Source organism: Leiobunum rupestre, chromosome 4 (assembly GCF_980474605.1).
Source record: "Leiobunum rupestre chromosome 4, qqLeiRupe1.1.hap1, whole genome shotgun sequence".
In the NCBI taxonomy this organism is placed as follows: Eukaryota; Metazoa; Arthropoda; class Arachnida; order Opiliones; family Sclerosomatidae; genus Leiobunum; species Leiobunum rupestre.
The window spans coordinates 35,150,010-35,174,280 of NC_143387.1; the positions used below are offsets into that span (position 1 = coordinate 35,150,010).

At 41.4% G+C, this 24,271-nt stretch overlaps 1 protein-coding gene across 1 annotated transcript; it reads left to right on the plus strand.

Annotated features, from left to right (window-relative positions):
- Nucleotides 1-276: 276 nt before the first annotated feature.
- Nucleotides 277-19,937, plus strand: ptc (protein patched). Its single transcript, XM_090171834.1, has 24 exons — nt 277-747; nt 903-1,095; nt 7,885-8,074; nt 8,658-8,727; nt 8,825-8,922; nt 10,312-10,435; nt 11,853-11,945; nt 12,014-12,135; nt 12,207-12,354; nt 12,651-12,794; nt 12,859-13,017; nt 13,079-13,174; nt 13,239-13,483; nt 13,550-13,710; nt 13,784-13,923; nt 13,990-14,302; nt 14,386-14,531; nt 14,619-15,071; nt 15,141-15,278; nt 15,348-15,490; nt 17,671-17,770; nt 17,840-18,172; nt 18,472-18,777; nt 18,860-19,937. The coding sequence occupies exons 1-23, from the start codon at nt 607-609 to the stop codon at nt 18,769-18,771; spliced, it is 4,050 nt and encodes a 1,349-aa protein (XP_090027960.1). The 5' UTR covers nt 277-606; the 3' UTR covers nt 18,772-18,777; nt 18,860-19,937.
- Nucleotides 19,938-24,271: the final 4,334 nt, after the last annotated feature.

Below are 24,271 nucleotides of genomic sequence, written 5' to 3' on the forward strand. Positions count from 1 at the left end.
TTTACCATTATAGTTTATTTTAATACTTTAGTAATCGGCTCGGACTCGGAAAGCGTTCAATTGGAAGCCAGAGCGAACTCGGCAAGATGTACCGTTGCGGATGCGCGGTGTATCTTAGATCTGGTTAGAATGGTGAGTTTCCTGGCCAATGGGAGCGCCGGAAAAGACTTGTCATCCATCATCTCGGAAGGCGGCGCTTCGCATGCAAAGTTTTCCGACGCTCCTCTAAGTCGGGGAACGTTTGGCCGCTTCTTATTAGACGACCAGAGAGTACTATGTCGCGCGACTCTTGGTTAGAGCGGCGCACTCCGAGAGTATTTCGCACGTTATCGCTCGGCGCTCATCCCGCGAGATCCGTTGGCGCTCTCCGCGAGCGGTGTTGTCTAACGGTTTGAAGGTGTGTGCGCGGTTGATCTTCATGAAGCGAACGAAACTATTAAGGATACTATCGAGTCGGTCGGACAAACGCTTAAAGATTCAGTTGGTGCCTCGACGAACTTACAGGCCGAGATAGGACGGGCCTCGCTGGTCCCGTTCCGTGTTTTGCGGCCGCGGCATCGACTCGCTTACCGCAAAGATGGCTCCCAGGACGGCGCGGTTTCCACAATGAATCAAATGAAACCGATTTTCCAATCATTCCAGGGCACGACGGTCCCCCATAAACGGACACGCGCGAGCGTCGACGCTGATCTCTTAACTAGGACGAGCTGGGTGGACGCCGAAACCGCGCTTATTCAAATTCGAAAGGTACGTGATCGCTCGTCCAACTACCGAGGCTTATGCTCGTGCCTCGGCTCGAACGCTTTTCGCGAAATGTAAACAAACCGGTCACCTACTAAATTATTTTAGTTTTTTTGTTAAATCCTTAATCGGGTTCGTTTCTTATTTTTTCTTTTATCCAGGGCAAAGCGTCCGGAAACTCAGGGTCGCTATGGTTAAGGACGAAACTGCAAATACATTTATATCAGCTCGGTTGTTTCGTGCAAAGACACGCAGGCAAAGTTTTGTTTGTCGGACTACTCGTGCTTTCCACGTTTTGTGTTGGATTAAAATCTGCCACAATGCAAACGGACGTGGAGAAACTTTGGGTCGAAGGTAAGCGAACTTTCGTCAATCTCGTTAGATTTCGGAAAAATTGTTTCGCGTTTGTTTGCGAATTCGCGAACGTTCGACTATACGCGCTTTAAATTTGGAGGTTCTGGAATTATCGTAGAAATATGTTTCGGTATAATTAGATCCGTAATTATTTTTCGAGGAACGAGTCGGTGAAATTTGGTAAAACATTACGAGGAATCTCCGCTTCTATCTGCCATTTTATCCAACCGTATAAAACCAGTTTTATTAGGTCTAACGAGTAGCTTTTGTTGGGACCACACACGCGCGCATACCGCTATGTTCGTTCCCCTTTTATTCCCCTGATCCGTAAACCATCGTTCCAAAGTGTTTACGTTCGTTTTATTTCCGATGCAAAACCAAGACCGACAAAAAACGATTCAAATTATTCGTCAACGAACATTTACTCCTTGTTTTTATAATCCTTACGTACTATATTCCACTTTTCTTTCGCGAAATTACAGCGCAAATTGACTCAAATACATTATAGGAATATAAGTTGGAACTGCAACAACACGTCGATTATCGAAAATTAGTGTCGTTGATAAAAAAAACTTAAATCAGACCCATATCTGTTCTCACGAATTTATCGCGGTATATTTATACCTAATTTGTACGTACGAGTTCAAATATTTCTCAATTGGACGCGACAGAATAATACTTTATACACCATCCCCCCTTTGTCCTCAACTATTTCCATAGAATTCCGAATGAAGACGTCAAAGTCGTTCCCTTGAATCAGTCGGGGGCTATTCATAAAATGCCCCACTACAGGGATCGAGCTTAGTTTTGCTGCAAAAAAAGGGATGGTTCAGATGGTGACCCATCGCTATACCAGAATTCAATTAGTTAACGATAGCGGCCATTGGCCCCAAATAATAAGGAGATGATATTAGATGAACAATCTTATTTAGGTAAAGACTAATTAACCTATTTTAATAAGGAAACGGATTTAGTATTTTTGCGGTATATCGTATATTATTTCAATATTAGTTACAATCCAATAAAAATTGCGTTTATTTAATTTTAAGCTAGAAAAATGGATTCGCGAGTTCTCAAGTTTTAAAGTTTTTGATTTCGTATAGAAGGCTATGCTAAATTAACGCGCTATAGAAGGCGATAGATAATTAATTAAAATATTAAGAACTTTAATAGAAAATTCTTGGTTTAAGTAATAAATTTTCGGAAAGATTAATGCTAAAGGTTTTGAAGTAAGTAGAATGTCTAAAATGGCTTAGTTAGATTTTGGGGGAAAACCCCATTGGTGTAAATGGCCAAACTAAAAATTTTCTAATTTTATTAGGCCAAACTTATTTGAATGGTAGATTTGATAATTTGTTACTTTTCCAAAATTCTTCGTTTCACCTTGTATTTATTTTAATATTGCCCTACTTGCCGCGATATGCGCCGCGTAATTTGAATACCGGTCCCGGGAATGTTTTCTTGAAAGGTAACTCGCTTCTCATACGCACCTTTATGTAACAGCCCTATTTCAAAGTTTTATTTCCTAGATTGCTCCCGTATTTTTTTTGTTTCATTCCGCAGCTTACTTTTTTTATTGAAGAATTTTTGCGTCGAGAGCACAATCGCGTGTTTTAAACCGAGGAAGTTGACATGATTAAATCACCGAGGCACGCTGCCACCATTAAGCGAATACAATCGAGTCCCTTCTCATTTTTTCCAGCGGTCAGAATTCTTTGAACCGACCGCTCGTGCGCGCGTCGTACAAAAAAAATGTAACGCGTTGAATAATTTTTAACGAATGGATTTATTTTTATAAAAAAGCCTTAAACTTAAATTGTATTTTAACGATGCTCTTTTCCTTTTGGGGGGAGGGAGGGGGGGGAATATGGAGAAAATCCAATCGGCAATTAATGCGATCGGCGACGCTTTCTAGCACCTAGACGCGTTTTCGAAAGCTGTCAATAACGGCGCGTTGTTAGGCCTCGCGCTTCCCCGTCGCGGCCACTTCTAATGAAGAGCTCCTCGATAATATATGGCGCCATCTATCCGGCACGTCAGACACCTGCCTTATTCCGCGGCATGCGTGAGCTTTTTAACGTTCCTTGTTATTTGCACCGCGACTCTCGGGTCGCCGATATTTTTCAAAATAATGGGGTACAATCCCCCTTTTTTCAAAATGGGGGAGGGTTGTAAAGAGGGGATTTAGTCTTTAATGTCCCGGCAGGACCGGCCAACCGACCAAACAAATTTCGTTTTGTGACTTTTCCCCCGGTGCCCTTTGTCGCTCGCGATATAGATTGAGACATTTCATCGTAGGTGGCGGGCTATCGTGACTTCGGGAGGGTCCCTCCTTTCCTCTCTCAGTTCGCCGAAGATACCGCAGCGCCTGTGATCCCTAGACCGAAAGGCCAATCCCTTTAGGGGACGAAACTTCTAGATCCCAGGTCGTTTCTGCCGCTGCTTTGTGCGCCATTACTTCCTGTCCATTTTTCGTAGCGCCCGTGAATAAGAACCTTTCACGATGTGTGGCGATTTCACGATACGTTCCCATCTGGCGCGCGAAACCATTTCGTCTACTTCATCCGGAGACGAAAACAAAAAAGAAACACGACATTGCGAAACCAATATCCATTTCGAATAGTTCTTTCTATACATTTTTTACGCTTATCCAACTTGTTAAAAGTAGACGTATAACAGACTTGGAAATAGTGATATTTTTTACGGGGGCCCGCAGCGACCCCCTTTAAATTTATTTTTATTGAGAGCCACTGGCCCAAGCGGGGGGGGGGGGATTAGGGAAAAAAATTTAAAATTAGGTAGGGAAAATAGGAAAATAAAAATTGGTAACGTTACTTACATAACATTTATTAACTTTAAAACAAGCAAGTATATTATAATATCACACATAATCATTTGTAACGCTAGATCCCGCTCTCGTATAGGGTAGGAAAACAGAGTTTCAAAAACGGCGTACAAATCAATATGTTCCAGAAATTTCCGAAAAATGTTTAATAAATATTTTTTAATTAAATTGAGAGCCCCGGTGGCCCGCAACCCCCGTTCGAATGATTTATTTTAAGAGCCCACTGATTTTTATTAAGAGCCATTGGCCCCAAGACTCCCGCTAATTCCAAGTCTGACGTATAACATTTACTTACGTCACAAAACTGAGCTTTGGTAGAATTATCTTAGCACGCGCGATTTGCACGAGCGTTGGAAAATAGGAAGCTCCTCGTGATTCGAGCGCGCGCTCGCAGTGTTGGAAAAGGTAAATATAGTGACGTAAGAGCTACATAAAAACAAGAAGGCCATGTTACTTTACAGAAATAACTATTGAAAAATATTCGCGAATATACGCGTGTTTGCATTTGGTTACCGGAAAGTTTATTTTTCCATAGACTAAAACGAATTCGTAGCTTTAGCCGTAGCCGACATTTTGGTGACAATTTTTGTATTCATCGGTGACATCGTGTCAAGTAAAAGTGCAATTTTTCTTCCTTTCGCTACCGTTTTCAAATTTCGCGCGCTACGTCGTGAACAGGACCGGATATCAGCTTCTTTTAAGCTACTACAAATTATAATATGAAAAATAAGTCAAAAATATGCTTCAATGCGTATCAAATATTTCGCGATTTGTGTGGGAATTTTTTGGGTAAAAAAAATCAAAATGTATTTGGTCGCGAACTCGCGGGTGTTTAAATTAGTAAAGCGTGTCTTCTTTGAGTCCGTACATTCCGCAGATTCTCAATGGCATAAAGATAAGTAAACGGGTATAAACTACTACTGGCGGAACAGCGCGTAGACAGTATTTGGTTTCTGGTGGCGAACGGAAATGAAAGCGGGGAAACCTTCGAGGGCCGACCCCCCGCAAGGCCGCCGGCTGCTTCATCCTCCACTTTCTCTCACTCGGCCGATATCGATTCGAATATCCGAAGCATACGCGGCCGGCATGCGTATGCTAATTGCTAAAACCCGCTGATTGCGAGAGGAAGTTGGATTTCGGGGGCTCGCTTTGGGGTCGAGGCCCGGCGCTTCTTTCACTGATTCTGTCCCGCCACAGAAATATAGATCACTGAGTCTTTAGAGCAATGTTTACCATTCGGATAACGCCCTTCTAGTTTTCTTTGGCGAACACGCCCTATTTCGTATTACCATTATAATGTTCTATTTTCAAACGCGTCGGTTACCTAATAGAGAAGGATTTCTTTCCGTACAGTACGCCTATATAAAAAGGTGGGTAAAAATGCCGACCCACCCAGCGTAACTTAATTTATATAAAAGACCAATAAGAAACTGATATTTCGTTACACGTCGACTGAAACGCGGACGAATTTAAACCGAAAACGCGAACGCGAGAAAGGAAATTGGTCTCCGTATAAATTCTAAATTCGCAGGGTGGGTCGACATTTTTACCCACCTTTTAATAGAGGCGTATAAATATTCGTATTTTGGCCATAGTGACCGCGTTATTACCACATCGCGAGTACTTATCAAACGCAATAAGAAACGCGTTATTAAGTTTTCATTTACTTACGGTAATTGAGGCTCGAGGGCTTTCCCGATAGCTTATTTTACGAAGTTACAGATATGGTAGACTTATAGACGTACCTTTGTGTGTACAGCCTGCACCTTCTTCTACAAGTTTTCCTACACGTTTTCCAGCCATTTTCGGGCGTTAGCTTAACCTCTATTATCTCGACAATCTTATTAGAAGCTAGTGAATTAAAACCCAAAGTGCAACCTTCCATTCTACAGAAACCAAATGCATTCCAATATTAACAAATCCAGTTACAGCGGCTGACATTTTACCTGGTAAAGACGATGGCGCGAATTTTAAAACCGGAATTCAATAACCTTTGCTTCATTTACTTCTGGTCTTAAAGTCGTTCGATATCTGTACGTTAAATCGCGCGTGGTATTAAGTTTTCTCGAGACGTCAGACACTTAAATTTATATTAATTGCGCGGACCATTTAGGGTCATTCTGGATTTCGGCGTCCATTAGGAAATGCCGCGCGGAGGAATCGTATCCGAAAGAGCGTATACGTAGGCCAAAAAAAAAAGCATCAAAACCTGTCGTCTGTAATTTTCGTAGTATACGCTTTGATGATTTACAAAGAGCCAGGACGATACGCTTTTTACGTTACGCTGCTCTTATAAAGTCATTATACGAAATAACTCTATCTAGAAAATATCGTGCTCTTCGTATTCCATTCCAAAACCATCCGTGTCAGCCTAAATAGCGTGGCGGCTTATCTCTTTGAACTCTAGGGGCTTGGCCCTACTGCTTTTTTTACCTCTCATTTTTTCAAAAGTCCAAAGTAGTCGCGAGGAACGAGAATAGAGCGCGCTTCTTATATTTGATATTTGTGTGGATATAAAGCCTAGCTTGTTTTATTTTCCCAAATATTTATTATTTCTTCCGACGAAATATTCTTATAATGAGCGTTCCCTTTCATTCTACACCAATTTTCGCGTCGATTTACATTAACGTTATTCACTGTAAGTACGTCAGAGGGAGTTTATCATCATTTCGAAGTAAGATTGACCACAAATATACTGGTCACTCTGACCTATTTGGATTTTTTCTCTTTTGAAATGACAATGACCAACAGAACTCGAGCCAAGCGCGCTGATCACTAAAGCAGGCTCCACAAGAGCGAATTTTGAGCCTAGTTTCAAAAACCAAGTTCGCGCACTAACGAGAAACTAGGATTCTAATTTCGCGTCTCATATCATCATATGAGTTTAGATTCCGTTTTTTTTTATTTTTAATACTCGTCTAAGGCGAAATACGCAATTTTAATAGAAAAACGGTTATATTACGATAATTCTTATTTATGTAATTAAATAATAATAATTAAATCTTAAATATCCCCTTAATTTCCCATTGGTAAAAAGAAATCGTGTTTAACCTCAAAATAAACTTTTTTATTTCTACTTCCTAGAATGATCCCCCCCTCCGCAGATTAGCACCCCCCCGTCAAACGATCCGCGGAATAGATCGTCATTTCAATCCGCACATATTTGGTAAATAAAAAGGCCAGGGGAAAACTTCGCTAGAGGGCTATCTTTCTCCCTCGCGCTATTTTTAATGTCTCTATTCCTTTAATTAACGCGTGTAATAAAGAATTCGGCAAAGGGCTTTTTAAGTTTTAATGTCTTTATTAACTTATCTCTCTCTCTGGGGATTTAGCGATTCCAGCCCTCGGCTTTGCCGCTAATAACCCACTATGTTTTATTCAACGTTCCGCGCTTTCTCTCTCTCTCTTTCTTTTTTCTGATGTCGGCCGGCCTACTTCGACCTCCCTGCTAAAGCAGATGCTATTAGCGCTTGCCTTTTTTCGCCGCTAGGAGCGTAACGATTCCATACACACGCGTTTGTGTACGCAACATTTTTCCGGTCTGAGCTTTTTCGTTATTCTTTTTTTCCCGAGCGACCAAACATGAAGTCGGATCTCGGCACGAATTCGAACCTCGCCGGAAATTTGAATGTCACGAAATAAAACATTCGAATATATGCTCGTACAAATATCAAGACGATTATGACGTTTTGGACTAAAACAGTCAACCCATTCGGAATTTCGGAAATTTAATTCACTTTGAAATTATTTTATTTTCAACAAAACGAGGAGTAAAATAATCATACTTTATACTTTGTTAGAATTTTAATAGCTTAAAGTTTATTGAATTGTGGCTGCTAAATTTAGCAACATTTTATGTTTTGTTTTTTAAATGGAGTTACATACAAATGGAAGTGTTTATTTTGATGATTGAGCGTCGATTTTTTTGTTTCTTTATCTAACAGAAGGCGGTCGTTTGGAGAAGGAATTGAAATACGTGAAATCAACGCTCGGAGAAGGTGCGGGAAGCACGAACCAGATTTTGATCCAAACGCCACGAGGGCCAGGGAACAATTTGCTTCACGTGGACGCGCTCCTGGTTCACGCGAAGGCCGTTCAAGCCGCCACTCAAGTCACTGTCGAAATGTTTGACGTGTACGTGTAGACCTTCCGTTTTTCTCTCATTCTCGATTTGTTGGTTAAATAACTAACGCGACTTCATTACGGAAAATAAATTTCCCCTAAAATGGCGACCATTGCCAAATCTACGGAATGATATTGTAAAAAAAAGGCAACGTAACATTTGCCACTCTGAGCCCAGGTTTTTCGGCTAGTCGGTATTTTAGCCGCGGGATCACCCGCTGATATTCGCGTAAAATTTAGTTTTCTAAAAACGGTAGCGGGAATTTCTTGAATGAAGCCAATTAGCGAAGCGTTAGATACGGCACGACGTTTCCCAGCTGCCAACCGACACTGACAAAGTCTTACTCATTCTCCGTCTATGCTATAGATGGCGCTAACTTTGGGGGACTTTCCCGCTTGTAATTAATAACGGCGCGACGCACGCTCACTGGCCCGTTGAAATTAATACGTGCCGCCGCGATCGCGTATCGCGCATTTTTTAAATCTAACGTAGCGCCATCTTCAGCATAGTCGGATAAAAAAATCTTCGTTTAAATAATTTAAATTTATTTCAAATGATATCTGACTAACCGCCTTTTCTTTTGTTTCCTGGCAGCACGTGGAGATTGAAGGATATTTGCTACTCGCCAACGTTTCCTAGTTTCGACGCTCATTACATAGATTCCGTAAGTGGCAATACCAATCACGCCGATAAAAGTGATATTTTTTGGGATCAAAGAAAAAAAGGGCAATGTTGTAATTGAATTTAATCCGCCTCTGCAGCTATTCGAGAGAATATTTCCATGCGCCATTATAACGCCGTTGGACTGTTTTTGGGAAGGGGCCAAACTGCTGGGACCCGAATTTCCAGTTTATATACCGTGAGTTATTATTGTTTTGGATAACATTAATTTTTAGGTATATATATAGAGAGAGAGATATAGATATACGCGACTTCTTTATCTCAGTTTAAAAGAAACATATTCGATAGGCGAACTTTTCTTCGTGTGTGGCCCGCCATTTTTATTTCATTTTGCTCGTAATCCGATTTTAATAATGTCTCGCCTATTATTCGTTTCATTTTCCGTAAATTTAATAAAGGTTTTTTTCCCAGTTCGTTACGAATAATTAAATATAGGAAAATAAATTTTCAGCATCGCTAAAACCGTTTAAAAAAGTAATAATAATTAGTTCGTCGAAGTGCTTTATGGCGCAATAGACGCTACAGTATTGATAGAACTATACACGAACCGGGCACAAAGCGTTTGACTTCACTAGGTAAGGATCCCCCGATTTAAAAAAATATATATATTATATATATATATAAAAAAAACCAAAATATATTAGAAGTCTTTTTAAACATCTGACATCTTACTTTCGAGTTTCGTAAGACATATTATCTTCATTGTGATAGGATAGTGATAGCTTGTACTAAAGGCTCCATCCAGACTCTTTCAAGATAAATTGGAGAAGTTAACCACTTGGGAGGTCGCCGCTTCGTAGTGAAAAAAGAAAATAGGGGTGGAGGGAAGTCTTTTCGCGAATCTCAATGCCCTCTAGCGAGGAACGCTAGCGCTGGGTGTAGTAAAAGCCAAATCCGCTGTTTATGTGATGCGTCCAACTATGCCCTCTTATAACTAGAGCCATCCGGCCTCCTCCCGCGCGCTGCAGTTCGCTAGTTCTACATCACCTTCTTTTCATTGAAGGGACGTTTCTTAAAACGCTCTTGCCTTTCGTGAATGAAATTTATTGATTTTTCTCTCTCTTTTTCAATATAAATTTACAATCATATCGGAGCGTTTTACAAAATTCCCGATTAATTGAATTTATTTTTCACGAGTGGAAGCGAAATAGATTCGAAGCGGTTCTTTTTTATGTCAAATAAATTGACGTACCACGGTACCAGGCCTAAATACCATTATACGAATTAGTTAATTTTGTGGTTTGTTCTATATATAGGGAAGGGGAAAATTAGGTCCTATTTTAATAGTAAAATTCAATAACCGAGAAAACACGTTTGTAGAAATCTTAAAGAGTATTATCTTCGAAGAAATATTGACATTAAATTATTTAATTATTCAATTAACACTTAATTATAGTTGATAGAGGAGAAAGTGACGCGTTAATTAAGTAAATTGGTAAACGAGTTCGACACTAAACCTTTTAATTGGTGCATTGTTAGAAGTGCCCAATTACTTAATTTAGGGCTATTTATAAATGAACGTTTTAACGAGTGTTTTAATTATAAATATATTTGTAATAATGTTCAGAGGACTAAACATAGCTGTGCAGTGGACGGATTTGAATCCAAAAACTCTGGTCAATACAATGAAATCTATGAAAAACTACGCTTCTTCGTTTCCTTTTTCCACGCTAGAGGACTTCCTGAAACGAGTAAGTCCAGTTTTTACTATATACCCGCTTCTACTCTTGACCAAATTATTCGCTTTCACCGAACTCGTACGAATTCAGAAATTAAATAGCGTAAATAAACAATTAGTTCGTTGGCCACATTTTTAATATTTGGACATATTGGAGTTAAACTTCTAACCGTGATCCGATTTCCGTGGATCGAAAATAAATCATATAATTCAGTTAAATGACAGTTCGATTAAATTTAGCTTTTTGGGCGTATCTAACAAAAGTTCCTAAAAGATCTTCGCGTTGTTGGGCATATTGAGCGCGTGGATCTGGCTGGCGCGGTCTCAATTGAAAATTGCATTCCCGGAAAAACCTTCCGATATAAACAAGTGGCAATGGCGTCTCACTGAACCGGAGGGGATTTCGCGGTGGCCGGCTTCTCCGCGAAGCTCGTCTCATCTCTCTGTGTGGTCGCGAGTTCCTCTCAAACTTTACCTGGTTTCCTAGAAACGGGGAGGCTAGATATTTTGGCCCGGGGTACGAGATAAAACTGACAATTTGAATTGTAGAATGAGGCCATAGGCTTATCTTCCTTTTCACCGCGTTCGGTTCCCTTTTTGTAGTCTCAATATCATTTAACGCGTCCCGCAGTTTTGTTTCGTCAAGCGGGTGGCCGAGAGAGAGGGGGGCGAAAGAAAAAGAGTTTTTTCGGCCGACGAATGCCTACGCGCGCGCGCGCGACTCTCTTCTCCGACTTTTATTTTTTAATTACGGTAGATGAATGAAAGAGGGAATTGTAGTACGCTACTTCGGCTTCCAGCGCGGCTTCGAAGTATTTCTGTCGGCTGGCCAACGATCTCGTGGGAAGCGAACTAACCATTGTATACTTCCTTTACGAACTCCGACGCTATCTTTCAATACAAAATGGCTGCGCCCACTGACAACGAAAATGGCGGCGTAGAACACTTATCTTTAAGAAAACGCATTTACTACTGTAAATTATGTCTCATTCTCAGGGGCTTAACGCATTTTGGGAGGCGCGAAATTGTGTTTTTCCAAGTCGAGGCGGGAGCACCGGACGAAATCTTTCACAATTGACAAAAAATAGCAAACTCTTTTGGTAGAGATTCCGTCTATCCAGGGAATCGCGACACGGGAGGGGACTCTGGCCACGATAAAACCGTAAATCGGGGCCCCCAGAGAGCCGTTGTTTACGGAGATCACGTGCTTGTTTCAACCCGGGTCCCCAAAACTGCGCGTGGCCCTGTTAATTTGAACCGAAACCTCCCCTCTCGGCCGGCGTGATAGCCGACCGGCTACTCCTCTGGAAGAGGTCTTTGTAGAACAGTTAATATATAAGGGGGGGGGGGGATTTGATTAAAGAATTAGGCAAACACGAATTGTAAAAGTAAATCGTTTCCTTATTACGAACATTTGCGAATAATTTTAGGCTGGTATAACGAGCGCGTATCAGGAACGGCCCTGTCTAAATCCAAAAGACGAACAGTGCCCTTCGAGCGCCCCGAACAAGGCGTCTGGGAAGGTGAATATCAATGTCTCGCAATCGCGATACCGAGCAGCTTGGAATTAACTCTCGTCTCTCGCGTGCAGTTGCCAAATGTGGGAGCGGAATTAACGGGCGGCTGCTACGGCTTCGCCACTAACTACATGCATTGGCCCGAGGATCTGATCGTCGGTGGAGTCAAGAAAAACAAGACTGGCCACATAGTCAAGTATGAACGTTACAATTATAAGTCGATCTTGGTTTGTTTCGCGTCGCGCTCTAAATAACCACTCCCCGCAGAGCTGAAGCCCTTCAGTCTGTGGTCCAGTTGATGGCCGAGAAAGAAATGTACGAAATGCACCTGGACACGTATCGGGTTCACAACATGGACTGGAGCGTTGAAAAATCCCGAATGATTTTAGAAGCTTGGCAAAGAAAGTTTACCCAGGTAATTTATTTTTACGGTTCCTCGCCTTTTTTTCGAATAACATCTAAAGCCAACTCTGTCTATATATATTTCCGCTTAACCGCAGCTCGAACTTAACATTACGCACGCTGTTCTTCCGCGGGATGCATGCCACTTTAACCTTTATAACTCGAAAGGTAATTCAATCTTTGTAGTTTAACAACCCTTATTGCCAAAATAAACTGGGCTAATTCCTTTTATCATTTTATTGGTTCGACGCTTAACGGGGATTACTCGGTTTACGTATTTCTAAAACCGCTATCTTTTTGTTTGAACAGGAGATTTTAAAAGTGACGTCCTCTTATAGTAATTTAACAAAGAATCACAATATCAATGTATTTTCTACCTCATCTTTGACCGATGTGATGAAAGAGTTTTCCGAAATTAGCTTAAGTCGGGTGATATTAGGAGCTATTTTAATGGTAAGTTCCGAATTGATTCGAAAATGAGGCGCTGATTTCACCCCGAGCGTGTGTTTTTCTACAGTTAGCCTACTCCTTCTTATCTCTGAGACACTGGGCCGACTGCGTCCAGTCGCAAAGTGGAATCGGCATCGCGGGAGTAATTCTAGTGACTTTATCAATTGGCGCTGGTCTGGGATTTTGCGCCATTATTGGCATTTCTTTCAACGCGTCGACTACGCAGGTATTTTCGACTGCCGCGCCTATTTTGCTCTATTTCCTGACGACCTTTATTCGACTTGCAGATAGTACCGTTCTTGGCACTAGGCTTGGGCGTAGATGATATGTTCCTACTAGCGTATACGTACGCGAAAAACGCACACTCCAATATTCCTCTGGAAGTAAGTGTTCGATTCGGAAGCAACCGAGAATATGTTCTTTAACACGATGGTATTATCCTGGCAGGAACAAACGGGTGAATGTTTGAAAAGGATAGGAGTCAGTATTTTGTTGACTTCCGCGAGCAATGTGTGCGCGTTCTTCGCAGCCGCCATCATTCCCATTCCAGCTCTACGGGCATTTGTCCTCCAAGTGGCCATCTTGCTTCTCTTCCACATTGTAGTCATGCTACTTATATTCCCCGCCGTCGTGAGTCTGGACTTACGAAGGCATCACGCTCACAGAATGGATATCTTCTGTTGCTTCCACGGGTATGATCTCTCTTTTTTCAATCAATTCCTCGGGTGCGTTAAACTGATCAGGCGCCATCCACGCAGCACGTGTTATCCGCTTTTGGACGTCGAGTCGGGACGACGAAAAGGCCACGAGGCGCCGAAGAAACAGACCGTGACTCACGCTTTGCCTCCTGACCTTAGTCAAGTGGTCACTGTTCTCGCGCCTCCTTCCATCAGGAACGAATGTTGGGTGGACGCCGGAAGTAAGTTTCGTTCGAAATGGTTGACGAAATTGTAAATAGATCACGTAAGCTAATGACGTGTTTGATTTAATAGATAGAAACGCGGAGGGGGACGCGCAACGGGACGATTTCCCGGACAATTGCTACCACCCTAAGGAGAAGTTCTTGAAGTTTTCGCTTACGTGGTTAGCGACGTATTACTACGCCCCCTTGCTACAGCAAAAATCAGTCAAGGTAATTAAAAACTTGCTGTCCAACTAGAACTTCCTAGTAGAATCGATTAATTTAATCTTCGTGTAGGTGTTGACGATTTTATCGTTCCTCTTCATCATGATCGCGAGCGTGTACGGCTTGTTACGAGTGAACGATGGGCTGGACCTGACTGACATCGTACCCAGGGGTACGAACGAGTACAAGTTCCTGCGGGCGCAGAGCCGTTATTTTGGTTTCTTCAATATGTTCGCCATTACGCAAGGCAATTTCGAGTACCCGACCAACCAGAAGCTCCTCTACGAATACCACGAAGCTTTCACGAGAATCGACAAGATCATCAAGAACGACAACGGTGGAACCCCGGATTTTTGGCTCTCTCTTTTCCGGGACTGGCTTCTAGGTGAGTGCCGCTTTCACCCTTCTTCCTACTGTGAAGAGAATCCCCAAATCGGTATCGTAACAGTTTGCATCGAAACTTCGCAGGGTTACAGAAAGCCTTCGATCACGACTACGCCAAGGGCTGTATTACTCGCGAGCATTGGTACCCCAATGCGTCGGACGAAGGAATCTTGGCCTACAAACTGATGGTCCAAACGGGAAGAGTCGATAACCCCATCGATAAATCGTTGGTAAGTTCCCCTAGATAGGTGTCCCTTATCTAAATGTCAGTTAGTTTACTTTGGAAGAATCAAAGAACATGATTTTCCGCGTTTCAGATTAGCGTGGTGCGTCTCGTGGATTCAGACGGTATTATCAAAGCGAAAGCTTTTTACAACTACCTCACGGCCTGGGTCTCTAACGACGCCCTCGCCTACTCGGCCTCGCAAGCCAACTTCCACCCGGAACCTCGCCAATGGACGCACGTGGCGCAGGACGTGGAGCTCAAAATTCCCAAATCGCAACCCTTGACTTACGCCCAGTTGCCCTTTTACCTCAATAACATGGGCAAGACCGAAGACATCACGAAAACCATCGCCGATGTCAGAGCTATCTGCTCCAAGTTCGAGGAACGTGGCTTGCCGAACTTCCCGTCCGGAATACCATTCGTATTTTGGGAGCAGTACGTCGGTCTGCGCTTTTACCTGATGTTAGCCCTCGTTTGCGTCCTAGCCGTTATTTTTCTAGTCATCACTATCGTTCTTCTCAACCCTTGGTCAGCCTTAATTATAGTGAGTATGCCGGCACTTGAGGTCTCTATGGACTTCAATAACAAAAAACTAAATCTTCGCTTTATTAAGGTCATTGTATTGTCCATGATGGTAATTCAACTTTTCGGTGTGATGGGCTTTTTGGGGATCAAACTGAGCGCGGTTCCGGCGGTTATTCTTATCACGGTTGTGGGAATCGGAGTGGAATTCACCGTGCATATCACGATTGTAAGTATCTTCGAACATTTTCAATTATTATTTCGACTCGGTTTAACGTTGGTACGCCGGATTTCGCAGGGGTTTCTGACGAGTATCGGTAGCAGAAACCATCGAATGGCGATGACGTTAGAACATACATTTACCCCGATAGTCCACGGCTCCTTGTCAACTCTACTCGGCGTTCTTATGCTGGCGTTTTCCGAATTTGACTTCATCATTCGGTGAGTTTCTTTTTTACATATTTTCACGTATTCGAGAAAAGGCTATTTTCGGAGAAGAGGCGATCGAAAGGGACTGTCAACGCGTCTGTTATCTCGTAGAACGCGTCGCCGGTTGAACCGAGGAAAATAGCGACGGTATTGCGCGGGTCATCGCGAAGAGGAAATTCATTTCGTCGCTTAAAGAGCGCGGGATAAGTCTCATTTCCGAGCTCGGAACCCGGAGAATTTGTTTTCGACGCTATTTTTAGTCTTTGTAATCTCATTAGACCGTGGATAGAGTCAGGACCGTTCATACCGGAAATACTTGGGCGAAGTACGCGAAAGTGCGAAATAACTTCTTGTCGGCGCTCTCTTTCTCGCCGGGTCATTCTTCTCCCTCTCTCTCTCTCTCTCTCTCTCCTTATCTAACATTTCAGTCTCCTCGAATACCGACATGCCACGATGGCGATGATTTATATCGCCCAGCTGTAGATTTTCCTACCGAACAGCGCTTTTTCCCAAAAGGATACGTCCGATTTTCACTGGTCCCGCGTTGTAAGGCTCCCTTCCCAAAAGGATATCTTACATCTAAGAAATGACACTCTCGAGACGGTTAATATTCAACGGTATCAAATTCTAGCTCCCCCCCCCCTGGTTTAACGCGGATAGCGCCGCTACAATTTACGCTCTTTCCGGAAATAATTATATTTCTTTTACTTCTGAAGTTCTGATGATCGTTATTTCCACGTCAAAATTAGTACTCGCACGTTCAACATTCCCAACTAAAACCGCAAAGTTGTATCTAAAGGAGTACGAGTTGGTACTCTTAAGTTGGGCGTTGCGCTGCCATTTAGGGTGCATTTAAATTAAATATCACTGAAAACCTGATGGAATATGAGTGCTGGAAACGCTAGATGACTTGGGCCTAAGGTGGTGCCTTGGGTATTAGCCTAGCTAATCTGGCCGTTTGAGTTGGCCTATTTAATCAATTTACGTAAAGTTTTAGAGTCACCTACCACAAATGTAGAGATAATTTTTAATTTGAGCGCTCTTTAACACGAAGTGTCTCACACTCCCATAGTTGTACTTTCGCCGCCATTTTGGAAAATGGTGGTCAGAATGTAGAAATAACGTCTGTTTTGTTGGTCGGAGAGTAGTCTTAAACGACTTGCTACGTAAAACCAACGAGTAATACAGGAACATAATGCCCCCTTAGAAAAACTACTAAATTCGCGAGTTAGAAATGTTACCGTTTTTGGTAACATCTTGGGTATAACAAGATGTCACGGACATTTACGTACACACAATCCCCTGGATGTATTAAATATATTTAAAATATTAAATTTAAATCAACTTATACATTAACTTAATAAACCCAAGCGGATATTGATCGGGAATTAATTTTTCGAGTTAATTGGTTTCAGAAATAAGGTAGCGAATGCAAACACGTTAACTTAAATTAATTTTTATACATTTAACCGTATTTTTCGAGTTACCTGGTTTTAGAAATAAGATAGCAAAACACGAACACCTTAATTCAAATTAATTTTTAGTCAAACCGAATATTTCGAGTTACCTGGTTTTGGAAATAAGGTAGCGAATGCAAAAACGTTAACTTAAATTAATTTTTATACATTGAACCGTATTTTTCGAGTTACCTGGTTTTAGAAATAAGGTTGCGAAACGTGAACACGTTAATCTAAATTATTTTCTAGACAAACCAAATTTAGAGTTAGATGGCGCCTGTATCAATTGGTCCGAAATTCAAATATCACAATAGTGCGTACGCGGGTTGTGACTTGTGAGGTCCCGCGAATTGGCCAGAAATCTCACTTAAAATGAAAATTTCTGAATGCAACCAAAAACGTAGTTCAGAAATGATCAGTACTAACTAAAAAGATAATTTACAACCAAGTCGGTTTTAATTTAAAAAAAAATGTACATTTAAAGTTTAAAATCGCCAAAAATCACTAAAATGGGCAAATGACCCTGGCCCTTAATAGCCTAATTCTGGTAGAGTTATGAGGAATACGGCGGCATCGCCATCCCATAGGGATTTTGTGTAAAAAGTAAAGCAACTTGCCCAGAGTATAATATCAGCCTCGTCGTCCGAAACGTATATTGACTGGATAAATGATTATATTATCAACTTTTACTGATTGAGTATTCGAGCACTCTCTGAAACTGGGTCTTCATTGCAGGTATTTTTTCCACGTGTTATTGGCTTTCGTGATCATTGGTCTGTTGAATGGACTCCTGTTGTTGCCCGTCCTGCTCTCGCTACTTGGACCTCCAGCGGAGGTAAAAAATATTTCACGGTTGTAAATTTTGATTAATGGGCCGCATTAACTGGGATCGTGTTCGTATTAGGTAATACCTCGAGACCACCCAGATCGGATATCAACTCCGTCGCCCCGGCCATCTCCCGTCCGTCACAGGTCCCGCGAGTGCGCTCGCTACAGAGATCGCGACAGTTGCTCGTCTTCGGAGCGTCCTCGCCATCACCAACACTCGAGCGGTGGATTCTCCAAAAAGGTCTTCCCCAGAGTCAATTCCGAGATATCACTCTCGACCATTTCGGAGGAACCAGCGTCCTACAATTCGTCGCACGAGATCGTCGTTTCTCCCGAACTGGTATTGGAAACTACCACCATTACCAACACCGGAAATGGCGTCACGAACGTTAATACCACCACAACCGCGGTAGGTGTTTGTTTAGGAAACGACTGCGCTAGAGACCGGTTTTCACTAGGGTCAAAACGCCACGACGGCGAGCGTCGACTTATAAAATCTCCGATGAGCTTAGTTTCCACTAACGCGCGTCAAAATGTATTTTATTTACGCCGGTCAATCGTTCGTACGTTCCAAAGTTAAGTGATGCGCTAGTGGAAACTAAGCTTAATAAATTATTTCGCGTCTTTGTAGTTTCGCCCTATTGAAAACCAGCCTTAACCAAAACACTTTCGGGATTAATTTGTGGAATATTTTTGGTTCGATTTTAGCCCGACCAGGGCTCATCCGACGGCAGCAACTCCTCGACGCCGGTTTATTCGGATAAAGAACGTTGCGAATCTTCCACTTCTACGTCTAGTTCGACGAGCACGTTAGCCGGTCCGATGCAAACCACTGCCGTCACCACCAAAGTGACGGCCACAGCCAAAGTGAAAGTGGAAGTTCACACGCCAATGTTCAGTTCTTTAGACTCTACTTACCGATCGCGACATCGAAGAGACAGTTGCAGCAGCGGAAGCAGTAACGGGAGATCTTCCAGCGAAGGCAGACGAAACTCCAGTTACAGATGACAGAAGGTTCGTTCAAACGCCAATTTCGCGTTTGTATCATTTACGTTTATATAACAAATGTATTGAGAATAATTGACGGTTTATTTAGGAAAGAACTTGAATCTTCAAGTTTCTGTTTAGTCCAAAACCGAACGACGCCCGAAAAGGCTAAAGCCAGGTACGACGCTCGCGAGACGCGTCCACGTGGGGACCGTACTCCACAAACTTTTGACGAGACTCTACGCGGGACGCCAAATAAAGTTACATTGTTATTTTTTCTGAAATATATTTAAATCTTCATTGCATTACCCTTGAGATTAAAACGGCAATGTTCAAGAATTTTTTATACAGACCAATTCCTCTTTCGAGGAGGAATTCAATTACGGGTGATTTTTAACTATTGCGCGTGTATGTATGTTGAGTGTTAAAAGAAAAATCTTTATTTAGATTAAAATAACATAATTTGTTTATGAAATACAGTATTTTCCATTTGCTCATAAATACTTTCAAGGATCGTTGGTTAAGTTTGGCGGGGAATCGAGTGACATCACGAAACTCGCGAGACAACTAGGCAGTACTTCGGCACTCGCTCTTCTTTTCTGTCGATTAATTGCTTAATCACCGTCACGAAAAGTACCAGTTACCCGCTTCGTTATTTATTATACGAAGATCCGTGCCATTTGTTCGGCCAGCCTGCTTACGAAGTCTTCAATGAGAGTAGCCTACGCGCGAAACGCGTCGTTGTTTCCTTCAAGCTTCTCCGCAGCTGAGGCGACTGTCCGCGGATCTTAGTATAATATTTCGACACGATAACTGTCTGACATTTATTCGAAGAAAAGAGCGAGGCTGTCACAATTTCGCGTTACAGTACAAAACCAATTATCCTATCTAAAACTTTAATATTTCCAAAGAGTTTCATCGCGAAGACCACGATTGTTTCCGCGAAAAAAATATATAGGCCCGTAAATAAGTAGCGCTAATATGTAAATTTAAAATAGTGTATTCTTTTCGTCTTAACATTATTTATTGTGTACAAACATTGTTTTACCGTTGTGTATCTAAGTCTGCGTGTATAAAATACGTATAAGCCTCGTCCAGTAAACATCCGTTGCGGGTGATACGTTTGAATGAGAAATGTTTGTGTATTATATTGTATTTCTGTAGATAAAATTTACTACCAAGAGAAAGGCGCCTAATTAAATTGTTACATAATCTACGAAGCTTTTGTTATAGTTATTTGTGTATGACGTAAAAATCTTAACCTTTAAAACGCGAAGGAATAAACGGGACATACAAATTGGAGATGACACTAAGCTCGATTTTCCACCATAGTGCTATTTTTATTTTTAAAGAAATTACGCTTCTTAAAATGACAAAAACTGTTGTGCGAATGGCTAAATAATACACAAATTAATAATAAACAATGCCACATACATTTTAGTACATGCAACAAAATAAACCAGTGCTTAAGGCACAAAGTATACATGTATAGCATATACTTTATAGATAATACATGTACAGCATATACTTTATAGATAATACATGTACAGCATATACTTTATAGATAATACATGTACAGCATATACTTTATAGATAATACATGTACAGCATATACTTTATAGATAATACATGTACAGCATATACTTTATAGATAATACATGTACAGCATATACTTTATAGATAATACATGTATTTATATTTAGGGAGAATGGCTATGTTGAGAAGATCTGCGAACATCATTCTCTGGTTTTTGCCCCTTTGCACGAGAGGGGGGAAGGAAACACGTCACCGGAGCGAGCTTCAATCACGTCTGATAACGTCAGTTTTAGGGAACCAATAAAATTTCAGGCTGATTTTTTGTTGGGTACGGAGCTTACCTAAAAAAAATATATATTTTTTTCTAACTATTGGTTGGAGAGTTATCGAGAGTTCGACGAAATCATAAAAATAGACACTGCCCTCGGTTGTATGAACGGAACAGATTGAATATTTTTTGACTTTGGAAAGTTTTAGGCTGATTTAAGGTATTAGCAAAAGCATAGGCTAGATTTAAGAAATTTCAAGTGTCTAACAGAGTTGCCAGAATAATATTTTAGATCTCGCACAAACCAACTTTAAAACTAGCCCAAATTCCCGCACAAGCCAAAATCTGATTAACCCTCGGATTAACCCCAAAAGAGCCCAAATTCCCGCCCAAGAAAAATTACCGATTTCTGCTATAGAACGGGAATTGGCGCGTTATTTGAAAATAATTTTGGAAAATTATTGAAAACATCACAGTTTGCAAAGCTGGCTCCAGCTTATATTTTCTAGGAACGTTGATTCCCGTTATGAAGGGGGAAAACCGGTACCCCGTTACTTCGCCTCGAATTTTTGGCACCAGCCCAAAAAACCGCCTCCCGCCCAGAGGTTTTTTCCCCCGCAACAGCCTCCGCAAAGCAGCCCAATTTGGGCGGAAAACCGCCCATCTGGCAACTCTGGTGTCTAACCACGTATTTGCGGACAGGATTTTTTCGCCAGTAGGCACGTCATAATTTGGAGGCCCCATCTAACTTAATTTTTTCCTTGCAATCACATATCATTATAGGATACTAAGTACTTCTGGTTTTAAGTGTTATGATATATATAGGAAATAAAATTTTGCGTCACATAAATACACCCCCCCCCCCCTCATTTTTACCTCCTCACAAAATATTCTGTATTCATTCTTTATACTCTTATTGGCAAGAGTAAAATAACATTTTTTGGATTATACGTTTCTTAATCAAAAAACAATATTCTACGGTTAGATGTTTTTCATTTAACATAGGGTTTTCTTTTATGCAGTTAGATAAGTTGCGATTAATCGAAAGTATGGCCAGATTTGAAAGTCTGTCCTCGCCCATTGTTGTCCGTAGACGCGTTTCAATTCTGTTGAGAGTACTAAAACTTCTTTCTGAAATTGTATTTGCCACGGGAATGCGCGGGACAATTTTATAGTACTTGACTAAATCTGGAAAGCAAAGACTATATAACGCTTCGCTTACTAGACAGGCGTGTTCCTAGGAAAAACCTGTTAACACCTCTGTAGCACTGTAAAAGCTGGGGTAATATTTGGACCCGCGGCTAGAGGCGCCACTAGTAACACAGCTTAAGCTAGGGGAAATTTTGGGCCAGCGTCGAGATGGAGCCACAATCGGTATGCAAGTTGAGCCATAGAACACGCCTGTCTAGTAAGCGAAGCGTTATATAGTCTTTGCTGGAAAGCCATCTTCCAACGTTATTAAATGCAGAAAGCAGTCGGTAACGGTGCTCAGGTTTTTGGATTTAATAAAATTTCTGGCTACTCCGATCTGCTCTTTTAAAGCATGTATATCAAAATTGAACCGCTTGTATGTTTTACAATGAGATATAACATCATTTTCGTCAAGGAAGGTTTGCGACTAAGGATCAGACGCGATTATTCCTTTGAAAAGGCCAGTGTTTTCAAAAAATCTAGATTTCATTTCTGATATAAATTTATCAATTAACTCGTAGTAGGTAGATCTCATATTAAGGTTTTGGCTTCCATTTGTCGACTCCCTGTAGGGCACGTAATGACACTATGATTTAGCCTCTTGTTAGGAATTATCTTCCGCTTTCGTAAACTTAAAGGTTCGCTGTTGCGATCAGGCACGGCGATAAGGGCGGATTCTGCCATCTTTGAAGTTTCTTCCCAAGTGTTTTTAAATCGTTCAGTTTCTTACATTTTCTAACCTAGCTACTGTTTAGCTTCACAAATAGCAACCGCTTCCGTGAAAATTACTTTTAAACTTTGCAAATATTCCAAAAGAGAATTGGTAGCACCTAATACTTCATCTAGAGCCACAATCAAAATCAAGTTGCTAAAGTTTTGTAATTGAGAAATATACCCATGACTTTCAGCTGCCTCCTCAGATTTCCCGTTTTCAACCAAATTCTCTAATGCCTAAACTACCGAATTCAACCTATCTCTAAAATAATGGAGGCCCTTTTTTTGCTCCACCACCTTGTGTTGCAGCTTTGCGGCATTTTAAGAACGACGTCATAATCCAGATCTTTCTGGGAGTTCTCAAAATATTCACATCTAATAACTGAATTGTAGATGGCTAGAACTAAACCTAGCAATTCTCGAACTGGCAATATGTTGGAGCAACTTAATTTACACGGTGAGCGTAGCAGTGCACGTATGGACAATCGCCGCCCACCGCCGCTTCTATTTTCACCCTGACTCCACTCATTACGCTAGCCCCATCATACGTCTGCGCAACACAATTTTAAATTTTCCAACCGCTCTCCCTTAGAAGACTAATTATGGCCAAACTAATGGTTTCAGAATCAAACTTATGCAAATCTGTATATCCTAAAAATCTTTCTACCGCGCCTTTTTCTTTTCTAGTATACCTTATACAAACACTTAATTGTTACACCCCTGAATTGTCTCTAGTTTCATCTGCAGTTACTGAATAAAACCCACCAGATTCATTGACCTCTTGTACAATCATCCTCCTCACTAATTTCCACTTACATTGATCAGTTCATTTTGAATTTGGCCATGAGTATATTTGGCATTGTTGGGCATGCTATCGCACTTGGCTTTATTTTTAGTAGATCAGATCTAAAATTTCAGCGAAGTTCCACCTATTTCCATTTTCTTCGTTAGGTGTAAGACCCCTAAACAAAGAATTATGATTTCCACGTGTGCAGATAACACATCTCTGTTTCTAATAGTGCATGCAAGGCCGCTTCACGCGGTCAAGTGCACGCGACGTCTCGAGCTGATGAGCACGTGCAGGCGCCCTTACCTATACTATTTTAAATTAGGCCTGTAATGAAATGGCCGACTTCGTAAAAGCTAGGAGCAACAAACACAGCACCCCACACAAGGAGAACGATTTTCTTGTGTACGTTTTTCATTGGCTAGACGCTTTAGCGCCTGCTGCCGTCGGAAGGGGAAAATTCTGAAATTGTCTTGCCCCCGCCCGTAAAACGTTCATCGTAAAGGCTCGTGACGCTCGTCCAATGAAATTCGTACACAACCCTTCGTTAGCGTGTTTAAAGGCTAGCTGCGTTCTCCTTGTGTTTGTTGCTCCTAGGTAAAAGAGTGTATAGGATTGTTGGTGAAAAGATTTACGTGAACTAAAATGCTCTTACAAATTTTTTCGCCATATTTTTCACTCTAAACACACAGTAAACCTTCCTTTTCTTAAAAAAAAACCATGTTATTTTCCAAAAACATTTAAGACCCATGCTTTAAATAGGCACATTATAAACACATTTTGAGGGCCCTATTGGAAAGTTTTTGAAATTTTGGGGCCCAAAATATTTCATCTTAGGCATGTGCCTACCTGTGCCTATTGCTGGTGACGCTTTGTTTGAGGATCATCAAATATTAAAATATTCACTTTTATCGTACGGGGCTAACCTTTAATTTTGGCTTCATTAAGCCGTTAATACTTTTAACTTTCCAATTTAAACCGACCAAAAAGTAGGAGGGAGCAAATCCATTATAGTTGTTCCTCCC